This window comes from Micromys minutus (genome assembly GCF_963924665.1).
Source record: "Micromys minutus genome assembly, chromosome: 28".
Classification (NCBI taxonomy): Eukaryota; Metazoa; Chordata; class Mammalia; order Rodentia; family Muridae; genus Micromys; species Micromys minutus.
Genome location: NC_137963.1, coordinates 23688045 through 23700469, shown reverse-complemented (window position 1 = coordinate 23700469; position 12425 = coordinate 23688045). Strand labels below are relative to the sequence as shown.

Below are 12425 nucleotides of genomic sequence, written 5' to 3'. Positions count from 1 at the left end.
GATATACTTTTTAAACAATGTATTATTACTTTCACAGTCAACTTAGCCTGCTTACCTTGCTTGTAGTCATAGTGTACGTGGACTCTCAATAAAATCGTTTATTTCAGTATATGTTTATACATTTTTTGTTTTAACTTTAAGTGTTTAAAACTAAAGATTATTCATTATTATTGGAAATAAGTAAGTGATACTGATCTGAAGTCTCATGAGCTGATGGTGGTCCACATGTCTCTGTTGAGCTAGAAGATATGCTCCAACTAAAAGCAGTTGTTTGACTCATCTCATGTAAAATCATTCTATCAACATGTTTGGGTCATGGAACTCACCCACTGTGTTTTCCTGACAATGGTTATATTCAGTGATGTTTCTAAGATGTAAATAACATGTGTTTGATTCATTTGTGCAAAGTATGTGCAGCCAAACCAAACAATGGTTCTGAAATCTCACTCTCTTCCATTAGAATGTTCAGGTTCGATGAAAGATTTCTAGGATCAGATCTCCAAATCAGCACCAGGCTCAAGCCCCACTGCCAGGCTGATGCTGGCACTTCCCATCTGGATAATTTTATTACCATTGCATCCCTATTGTTCTCCAGCCATAGTCAGCTTGTAATTTATTTCTCCCCTTAATGTAAACAAATGGCCGTGCCTTCGCTACTAAATAATAATGTGTGGCAAAACTCTGATGTACAAAATATATTTTACTTAAAATATTTCATCTTCTCTGTTTCCTCTTTTAGTAAATTTTACTGCCTCAGCTATGACTGAAATATATTTCTAAAATCATATATCAGTTGATTTGTGCATTTATCTAAAAATATTTAGCATTTATTATGATCAAGACTCTGTTACAAGTTGGGTTATCAGTGTAGGGAAACACCAAGGTACTGAGCTGAGAGAGGGTGGCTGGGAGAGGGAGCATCTTCACAGAGACGATGGGAGGGGGAAGGGTGGATAGAATTGTGGAAAAGAGATAACATCTGAAGTGGAAATGCAGAGAATATCCAATAAGAAAGTTGAAAAACAACAAGTTAGGTTTTTGTAGAAGACACAGATAAGATTCTATCATCAGGGAATTCACATGTGTGCTGAGTGCAAATAAAACATAGGTGAGCAAATAAAATAATAAATGTCTTACATCATGTACTGTTTATATTCACTTTTCCTACTCACTGATAACGTACCAACTGCAGATTATAAAGTGTTTTTGAGAATCCATTTTGTCTATTAGTTTCTGAATGTCTGTTTATACCTTCCTAGCAAATCATTAAAATATTTTCATCATTCTTGCATTTCTACAAGAATTTGTTTTACAAATGTCCACATGCCATATTTCTGCATTTAGAACAAAAGTTTGACTGTAATGAAAGCAACCAAAATATTTTTAATGGCCTTGAATTTTCATGTGGCATTTGGTTTACATAAACTTTGTGTTTATAACCGCGTCCAGTAGCGAGTCCTTAGTCTAAATTATCACTTACATCTTACTTGACGTTTTCTTCCCCAGCATGTTCTGAACAGCAACCTTCACGTCCTTATTCCTCAGACTGTAGATGAGAGGATTGAGCATGGGGGTCATCACCCCATAGAAAAGAGAGATGAGGGCCTCCATCACACTTTGATGGCCTTCCCCACTTGTGGCTTTAGACTTGGGCTTTGCATACATGGAGAAGATAGTTCCATAGAATATAATCACCACTGTAAGGTGGGCAGAGCAGGTTGAGAAGGCCTTCTGTTTTCCTTCAGCAGAAGGGATCCTCAAAATAGTGGCAATGATGAACATGTAAGAGACAGCAATAACTAACAGTGGAACAGCCAGAAAAAGCAGATTTGACACTGTGAGGCTGATCACATTGATTGAAATATCTGTACAAGCCAGTTCCAGAATGCCCAGAATTTCACAGACAAAGTGGTGAATGACCTTATTAGTACAGAATGGTAATTGCACTGCAAGAGACGTCTGCACCAGTGAATCAACAAGCCCAGCAACCCAGCATCCAATGGCCATGGGTACATAGGTAGCCTTGCTCATGATGACAGGATACCTCAGTGGGTAACAGATGGCCATAAAGCGATCAAGAGCCATTGTGCCTAAAAGTACACATTCTGTGGCGCCCATGGCAAAGGAGAAGAACATTTGAATCAGACACTGAGAGAATGAAACCTTCTTTTTTATTGTCAGAAAACTACTGAGAATTAGAGGGACAGAAGAGCTTGTGTAGCAGATATCCAGGAAGGAAAGATTACAAAGGAAGAAGTACATGGGAGTATGCAGATGACTGTCATGAATGACTACTGAGATAAGAACTCCATTACCAAGCAGGATCATCAGATACATGCACAAAACTAGCACAAACAAAACCGTCTTGAGCTTTGGGTGATCAGAAAGCCCCACCAAGATAAATCCTGTCAACATGGAATCATTGACTCTCTCCATATGAATATGCCAGTCTTCCAGCAGAACTCTGGGGATAAGAGAAATGCAAAATTTACATTATATAATGTAAAGTTTACAGGACACACTTCACAAAATAATCATTTTTGTTGCTGCTGCTGTTGTTTTTCTTGGTTTTGTGATAATGGAATGCAATGGAAACTTGGTGATGAGGAGTGGGTCTGAGACACCAGCACCCAGGTACACATCTGAGACCGTAGGTGTCTCCCTGTTTCCTACTGTGTTCCTGGCCATGAACACGTGTCACGTGTCTCACATAGGAAATGTGAGAAGACGACCAAAGCTGTAGTGCAGGACAGGCCCCTCACCACAACCACCCCAAACACAAAGAGCCTACCAAGAAAGGACAAAAGGTAATATCTTACTGCTGAGCATTAAGAAAAAACACACCTAAAACCCTAAGCCCAGAGATTTTCATGCTTCTTTATTTAAATGTTTATTTCTTTCCTGGCATTTGTACTTTATAAACTAAAATTGTCTTAAATTTTTCCAAGTTGTTTTAATTTCTTTTAAAGTTCAAAAATCACATTTAGTCTACTCCTGCATGTCAAACCAACCACATTAATAACCATTATTAAAGCTTTAATTAAGAACCAGTTTTCTTTTACAGACAAGCTCTTACTATGTATTCCATCTATACAATTAGCATAATATTTTCTGCTCAGCTAACTGAAACATATAAACTCTCAACTCTTCCCTCTGCTTTCTTTAATACAGCACAGGTAACTTATGACTCAAAGGATGCCTTCCAGCACTAGATTCCTCAAACAACCTTGCCTGTTTTTCTAGGACAGACCACAATGTGCTCCCAAGCAGACTGCCATAGGCTTAAAATTTACCACCGCAGTCACAAAAGAACACACATGGTGTGTACTCACTGAGAAGTGGATATTAACCCAAAAGCTCAGAATACCAAAGAAGCAATGCACAGACCATATGAAGCTAAGAAGGAAAACCAAAATGTGGATGCTTCAGTCTTTCTTAAAAGGGGGAACAAAATATTCACAGAAGGAAAGGAAGAGAGACTATAGGAGAATGCCAGGATGTTGAGGAGAAAGACGTAGGTGGGAAGGGGAGCAATGTTATAGAATCAGAGGGAAAGGAAATGGAAGAGCGGGGAACTAGGAAAGAGGATGACATTTGACATGTAAATATATAAAATACCTAATTAAAAATGCAAAAAATAAAATAGTGTGCATATATATGTGTGTATCTATGTATATATCACAATAGTATTTATATATAATAAATTATATACTATAATATATTGTATTATATTGTTTGTTACCTATAAGAAATCCAGCACAGTAATAGGCATTGAAAAATACACTACCCATTTGCACAGACATCCCTGTTGGGGTTCTGTTCCCCTGTTGCAACTACTCTACAGGTTTATCTATACAATAGGAGAAAAAAGAGAGTAATGTCACTACAGGCCAGATGGAAACCGACCTGCGCTCTCCTTAGACCTTCCTGGAGTAGTAAAGCTGCCTTTGTCTTGACACATCATCTGACTGAAGACTTCTAAGACAAACAGATTCTGAGACCCACCGATGACAAACTTGAGACTTTCCAGAGACAAATGCACTCTCTTGCCTGAGCCTAATGGCTACTGAACTTGGGAAAACTTACATGATATCAATATAAGATTGATGTTACTATCCTCACAAACTGTACAATCCACTGAACAATTAAATGGCTCAGTAATCTCTTGTCTTAGTATCCCTCAGTCCTCATTACCTCTCCTATGTTGTGTTACCCTTTGGGCTTATGTTGTGCTACACCTCTGGATTGTGATATGTTTTATTTTGATGCTTACACCCTACTCCACTTAAATTTTTCACACAAATCACATTTGAGACAGTTGTTCCAATGACACTACTCATTTATAAAAAGAAAAGAAAGATCTGGGGACAGTAAACTGCACCAGAAAACTCTGTAAGTTTGAGTTGATTTGAGACCCTGGCACCCAAATACTCACCTAAGACTGAAGGCTCTCTCTGTTCCACTCATGATCCTTTGCCTAGAACATGTGCCACACTGCCCACATAGAAAACATAACCTGTATTCAAGTAGCCAGAAGAAAGTTCTCCATGCTAATGAGGCATCTAGAGACCCTGAGATTTTAACCAATAAGCTTCCCTTCCCAGACATTCTGTCCTGCAAATGGTCCACCCTGAGGAGGTGGTATGCACCAATATTCTTAATAAACAAAAAATAAATAGTTTGTAACCAAAGACAGTCCTAACACACACACACACACACACACAGAGAGAGAGAGAGAGAGAGAGAGAGAGAGAGAGAAGGGGTAGGAGAAATGTTGCTCTTTTGACTCAGCAGCCCCTCCTGGAAATAAGCTGCAATGCCTATAACACATACACAAACAAACAAGCAAACTGTAGTAGAACAGCATTTCTCAAACTGTGGGTCAAGAGACCTTTGGAAGTGGCATATTAAATATCCTGTATATTAGATATTTACATTATAATTCATAACAGTAGCAAAGTTACAGTTATGAAGTTCCAACAAAAATAATTTTATAGGTTGGTGTTATCATAACTTGAGGAACTGAGTTAAAGGGTCACAGCATTAGGAAAGTTGAGAACCTCTGCTATAGAAGAATTGAGGGGTTGCTCCCCACTGACCTTTCTGTTTCTTATGGTGGGTTCTAGAATTCTGCTTTACAACAGAATTTGTGAGCCACTGTAAATTTCTCTCTTTGGAGGAGACCCATCTCTTCTTGCTTTAGGGAATCCAGTTGAGAGCATGGAGTGCTGGAACACAATATGGTCTTTGGTAAAAGCATTATGGCAATGTTCTATGGTGAGGAATATTTGTGGGGGGTCCTTTACTTTTCCCCAGAAAGCCACTGAGTTGATCAGTGAATAAACATAGACAGAGTACAAAGAGTGGGGGGAAGCTTTGGATAAAGGACTGTCAAAGTATTTCATCACATGATCTTAGGCAATGGACTGAGGCCAAAACATGTCTTCAAGACATCTAAAGAAGAGGCCATGTAGATCAGGAATGAAGGAAGGCAGCATTTGGTTGGGTAAGGCAAGGAATGCAGACTTGCAAATCTGTGAAGTATGTTAAATATAAGCTTAAGGAATTGCAATTTGTGATTGAAGCTATTACAGCCAGTTAAGTTTCACCATGGGACATTCAGTATGAAAACCTAAAAAATAAATCAATATAGGGCCATTCTGATGAATTGTCCCTTTCTCATCCACACTCAGTTGTCAACTGCTCATCTTTTCTTACTCTGCAAGGCACTGACTCCTTCCTTCTTTGGGTCAATGCAAAGGGAGCTCAAAATTCATCCTCTTTAAATAACAAAGACAGTTCATTTTAGGAAACCTTGATATCAGAAGACTTTTATTTTTCCAGAGAAAAAGATAACCTGTCTATTGCCTATGAATTCTCAGTTCAGTTCTGTAAGTGGAAAACAAATGTATCTACCTAATTTCAGCTTGAGGGTCTCACTAAAGTTCCGACAGACTCTTCACAGCTAAGGGCTGGCTGTACTGCGCTATTAAATCAACCAAGGTCATTTACTGCATGAACTGAATAGTTATCTCTGGGTTTTCTGGTCTCTTTCACTTTTGAATGTGAAAGCCACTTCTCCCTGGTGGGTGGGGGATTCTTAAGTTAGGTTCCGAGTTTGGTGCTCCAGGCATCACAGGAACCTAATTCCTTTGTTATTTGTGGTTTTTCTATTCTTTAAAAGAAAGGTTATTTCTGTCTTCTTGGCCATCCCTAGCCCCTCCATCTCCCAAAAGTAGTAAGGTTGTCACAGCATTGCCCACTGAGTTAGAAAATGTTCCTGATCTTCACATAGGACCCCAGTGTCTACTGGATTTCGTAAGTTAGCACATCAGAGTGTGCACATGTAAAGGCCCTGGCCACTGCCACATGGCAGTGTGCTGAATTTCTATTTTCCCACCGCTTACATGCTCACATATGACACTAACAGAGGCTCATCAGCAAAGGCTAAGTTTTGATGTTTTCATTTTTGCTCATTTTATGGTAGAGTATAGGAATTAAAACATATTTGATTTTTCCTTGGATCATAATTAGCTGCATTGAAGAGTCTCAGACCTAAAGTAATGTTCCTTAGCAAATAAAAAACAAGAATAGAGAGGTTTTAATTATAGTAATTCTGGCTCAGGAAAAGCCAGCAAGTGATTTTAGAAGGTAGTTTATAGTTATTTACACTTACAGAGAATTATATATAATAAAATTTCATTCACATTCAAATATAGGAGTCATATTTTACTATAACTTCAAACAAATAGCCATGGTGACTATATCTTAGCTACCAAAAATTGCTTTTTAGGCATTGTGGTCAGAGACAGAATCAAATTATTATATTGTGCCTTTAAAACTTTAGCATGGGAATGGGAATGGTTTTCTGTATATTGTGTATATTAATAGTGCCCAGGTTACTCGCCACTTAAAAAAAATTATAGCTATTTCACAGTGTTTCTAGGCTCTAAACAAAGGAGTCCAGTATCTGTTCTGATTGCTGGAGAAGCCAGGGATAAAGCAAAATAAATGCTTTAAAGAAGCAAATATGATGCTGGAAAAAATATAACTTGATTTTAGAGTACACAAAAACCTTCTTTCCTATCCTCTCTTTAAATGACATCGATTCATACCAAAGACCTTTCTGGTGGATCATACCCAGTGTTCTGAAATGCAAATCTCTATGACACCAAATGATGAAAGCTTCAAATGTGTGTGGGTGGGAGTTGCTATCTCCTCATAAACTATCTAAGTTGAAAGCTTTCTCCATAACATCAAACTCAGTATTTACAGATCAAAATGACAGACTATGATAAAACCCTGTGGCTCTGAGCCTGAAGAAGAGTTTCCTCTCCTGGTTAGAGTCATAGCTGTTCCTTCCCACATGGTTTTCATTATGTTCTAAAAGCAACGTTCTTTATTATGTGTGTTGTTGAGATGCAGTTAGGGGAAACAAGTGAGGACGAGATAGCGTGGGGTGTGCTCCTGCATTTATTCAGGATTCTACTTACCTATGGTTTATTCTTCAGGTAAAGCCAATACATGCACCTATCTAGAATATTCTTATTGACTTGTCTAAAGATTCTGGATGAATCTTGGAAAATAAATACAAAATGGGCCAGAGTTCCTTGGGAGTATTTGTTATGATGTAAATGCCTGTTTTCATTTTAGTCTTCAGAAATTTTATGCAAAGAGCCAGCAATTAACAAGTGAAGACAATTTAAATCATTATTTGAATAAACTTTGGGAGGAATCAAATATTTGTAACAAAGTTAAAAACATAAATAACTGAGAGCCAAAAATACTTTCCAAAACTCCAGGGACAATGCTGTCAGACCCAATTATCTCTTTTAATTAGTGTATTCTTGCCATAGTTGTTTGAATAAGGGATATTACCCTTTGCAATAGCACAATATGGAAAAAAATTTAACGCTCATAGATTATAAGGAGAAAATCACACTTACGTGTTATTCTAAATTTATCTGAAAACAGAATCAATAGCATAACTATAGTCATTTGCATAGGCCTTTCAAGTATATACCAGTATGCTCAGAATAGTCTTTTGAGTTATAAAATTTTCCATTTTCAGTTTTCAATTAGACTGCTTCTTTGTGTATCAGTGTATCCAAGCCCATTGTGTATTGTGATTCATAACTAATTTAACTTTACTTGAATTCCTTAGCTATGTGATAAACAATAAAATGAATATTCCCTTTTTGCTATGAGCCTTTAATGGTGATTTTGGTATTTGTTTGATTGTCGATGTGCAAATCCCCCCCCCCCCCCAGAAAAAGTGTCTTTCTGAGCCAGGAGCTACTCTTTTCTACTTGGTATCAAGCTGAACCATTGTAATCTTCTTCTTCCTGTAGCCTCTGAAACAAACTCTGCTGTGGGCCTTCATTGAGACAGCCATAGGAAATTAGTACATGGTCCTTAACTGCGTCTACTCTCCAATTGTTTATTCTGTTGACAGCAATATCCTCACAAAACATTTTCAATTTCTGAGGGAAATGAAGGAGGACATGAGGCTTCACTGCTTGTTGTCTTCTCAAACTCTCTCACCTCTTGTCCACACTTAGCCCTCACTTCCAAAGAACAGATAGGGAGTTGCTTTGTTAATTCCTCACCTTTTCTGAATTCAGGCGTGACCTTGTAATGAGCAGAGCCTTAACCTACTTTGACTATTCTCTTTAGGCATAAAATTATCTATAACATATATAGAAGATATGTGTGTATATGAATATATATTTATTTAAGTTATCCAGTCTTATCTTTCAGACCATATTTTCAGTTATTTTTCTATCATCGGGGAGTTGTCAAAAGTGTGTGCCATATCTTTGCTATTGTTATTATTATTATTATTATTATTATTATTATTATTATCCATTTTCTCTGAAACATTTCCATTGAGCAGATTTATCTTTTGCCTTTTCAAAGTGCAGCTATAGAGGTTGATTGTTTTTCAGCTCTGCTTTGGAGCTGAACACTCAGTTCCTTTCCTGGGTGTCCTTTTACACCTGGTCATACTGAGGCATGGAAGCTGATCATACTGAGGTATGGAAGAATGATGTTCTCAGAGAGATGAACGTACAGACCAAAGATATGGCAGGACTTTGTATAAGTGTTATGGGTGTCTCCGGGAGTCCTACAATTCACATTCTTTACATTTAACTGGGAACCCTGTGCTTTCTTTCTTGCTAGAATGTTCTTCCCATATAGTCCATGCTTATGACAGTTCTCACGCTCTTCTATAACAAAAGGGGCTTAAAATAACTGGCCTTTCCAAAAGGCACAAAACTGGAAACTTCTTGTGATAATTGTCCATACCGAGCTCCAAATGGCTGTTCTGAGGTAACAACATGGAATTTACTCAAAGGCACCTATCAGTGTGATGAGATGTTGTTAATACTTATAATTTCTATCTGTTAATAATACTTTTATGATAACCCAGGTATTACTTTGGCAATCCTTTTGAATATTTTTGGAAGCTTTATGTGTGCCTGATGAAATTCAGAGCCTCCATCTCATTCACAATCCCCCTTTTTCTGAAAGCTTTATAAGTAGAAGATAACATTTCTAGTGATGACATTTGCCTTCTTCATAAATCAAACAACTCAATATTATTGTTCCCTTGTTTTCATTTTGGAGCTCACAGAACTCTCATTCTATGTTTCTTTTGACTGTTTAAGCAATAAAGAACAGAAGCTAAAATAACTACTAAAAGTGCAATTATTTGTGGTTTTCCTGTGTTCAAGGGAGTCTAGCCAATCATTCCCTGGCAGCCATATTATTCACAATCATTTATAATTCAGTATTTTAAATATCTACATTCTTTCTTCAGCATTATATTATTAGAAAAATTATTAATAGCGATTTTCAATTGTATATACTTTATCACTTTCCCAGATTGTAGAAAAGATGATAATTTAGAGTTTCAAGGACCATATTACAATAATTGTTCATTAAATTCCATTTACATGTACTTTTAATGTCTTCTGAAGTAGAAATAGGGAAGAATGAATCAGTTGAATAGATAACATGCTGGGTAACACAAGAGAATTGTTAGTATTACCACATACATTGTAATTAAGTAAAGTTTTTATGAGTTCCAGATATCAAACATTAACCAGTGATTGTGTTCAGGGAGTGACAAGGGCTCCTATATAGCATATTCTATTTAGAAGGATGGGAAAATTTTTGCATAAACTTTCAAAAAGGAGATCTCCATTCAGATATGAGATGTACTGCAGCAATATTTTATGGATGAAGTATATAAAATGCATAGACAACTTTCAGTTTTATTTCTTGAGTGTTTTGTGACTTTCATATTAAGCTCATATTTTGAGATCTATTTGTGGGACTTAGGCGTGAAAGACGCCCTAGTTCTCGGTCAAGACTAGTGAAGTCCAGGGAATGATAAGTAAAACTGCAGGAAGTTTTCTAATCTCCCGAAAATCAGGAATTCTAGTGCTACCATAAGCATCACACTGCCCCTTGGGGAGTTGGCCATGCCCAAGTCCCTCCCCCGAAAGTGAAGTAGGATCAGCCATGCCCAAAGTTCCTTCTCCACAAGTAGACATGACCACAGGTCAAGTAAGCTCCAGGACCACCCCCAAATATGTAGACAAGGTTTTCTCAAGCCCTCAGGCCAAACCAATAGGAAGTACTGGATGTCAGACTGTAAACAATTTCAAAACCATATATAAATGTGTGTGTGTGTGTGTGTGTGTGTGTGTGTGCGTTGCTCGAGATAAAGGTGTATAGGAATCATTCTACCACCTAAGATCCTTTGCTTTAAGGATCTTAAAGAGCTGTTATCACCTTCGGTTGGAAAGAGATTTATCTCTCCCGAAGCTTCTTGCACCATGCGCTGAAACCTCTCCCTGGCTCAGTTAAGCCTGGCCTGGTGCCCCACAGCAGCAGAAACTTGGGCAAGCCAAGCCCAGCAGCAGGAGCCAACCTTTTTTTCCCTTCTCAGTTCAACTGATCTAGCACACCCAGCTGAGCACAACAGTGTAAGCTTCATCACAGGTCACTCTCATTTCTAAGCAGAGAGCTCTGCAGGACTTCTGGTTCGAGGTCCCACGCATATTTTTACTTTTAATTTACCAATAATTTGATGTTTCAGTCCCTTCATCTAATTCTACTGTGAGTTTCTTATAGCAGGCATAATTGAAGGTACATTGAGCATTGGAGTCTACCTATAAGCAATTGTACACAGGGAGAAAATACATTCTGGCAGCCTTTGTCGGAATTCTAGTAAGAGAAACTGATCACAGACTTACTCAGAATCATAATCTCTTATTTTATCTCCTATTACTGTATGAGATACTGATTCTGAAGTAATATGTAGATTTTAGTGTTAAATTGTATTACATGCATTCGTGTGCTTGTATGTATGAGCTCATGCACATGAGTGGGAAAAGCAGCGTACAATTTGTGTGTACTCCTTTCTCTCACATGTACCCTGTGAATTAAACATAAGTCATCAGAGGGTAGACCAGCCTCAAGTGTCTATACCAGATGAACCATCTCAGAGATTTTTTTCTTTTTTCTTTTTTTTAAAGATTTATTTATTTGTTTTATGTTTGTGAGCACACTGTTACTCTCTTCAGACACACCAGAAGAAGGCATCAGATCCCATTACAGATGGTTGTGAGCCACCATGTGGTTGCTGGGATTTGAATTCAGGACCTCTGGTAGAGCAGCCAGTGCTCTTAACCGCTGAGCCATCTCTTCAGCCTGAATTTTTTCTTTTATACCACAACATTCTAAATTTCCCAAATCTGGAAAAATTCAAGGCAGTCTCTTATCATGATGACAATAAGAAGATGTGATAAGGCCACTGGTGGTTCTTTTATACTATTTCTGTTTAATATTTTATATTTTGCCTGACAATTTTATACATAAGTACTAACCTTACTAACATTTTTACTTCTCCTTTGTTCTGTCTCCAACTCCTCAATATCTGTCTCTCAACTTTATAACCACTTCTTCTAAAATTATTTTTATACACACAACCACGTAGTCTATTTAGTGTTGCTCTTATTCACATTTCATGCTGACAACTTGATATCATCAACCATCAAAAGGCTCATCCCTGAGAAAAATAGATTCTTCTTATGATTGAAACTCTTCATCCAGGGGTAGAGCTTTGTGGTAACTAAAATCAGGGGAAAATAAGTGAATTAGAGACTGTTAGAACAATAAGATAAAACAATAAAAATAGTTGTGATGTCTATTTAGTGTGTGTATGTGTGTGTGTGTGTGTGTGTGTGTGTGTGTGTGTGTGTGTAAGACAATCTTCAGGAAGATCACAAAGATGAAAAGAACTCGCATACTCATGGATTGGCAGGATTAATGTTATGAAAATGGCCATCTTGCCAAAAGCAATCTACAAATTCAATGCAATCCCCATCAAAATTCCAACTCAATTCTTCAAG

General features: G+C 37.5%; 1 protein-coding gene across 1 annotated transcript; it reads right to left on the bottom strand.

Moving 5' to 3' along the window:
- Positions 1–1476: 1476 nt before the first annotated feature.
- Positions 1477–2436, bottom strand: OR13C8 (olfactory receptor family 13 subfamily C member 8; the record flags this gene model as incomplete). The annotated part of the gene is made up of 1 exon (XM_080940183.1): positions 1477–2436. One exon carries the CDS (start codon positions 2434–2436, stop codon positions 1477–1479), a length of 960 nt encoding a protein of 319 aa, XP_080796309.1.
- Between the last annotated feature and the right edge of the window lie 9989 nt (positions 2437–12425).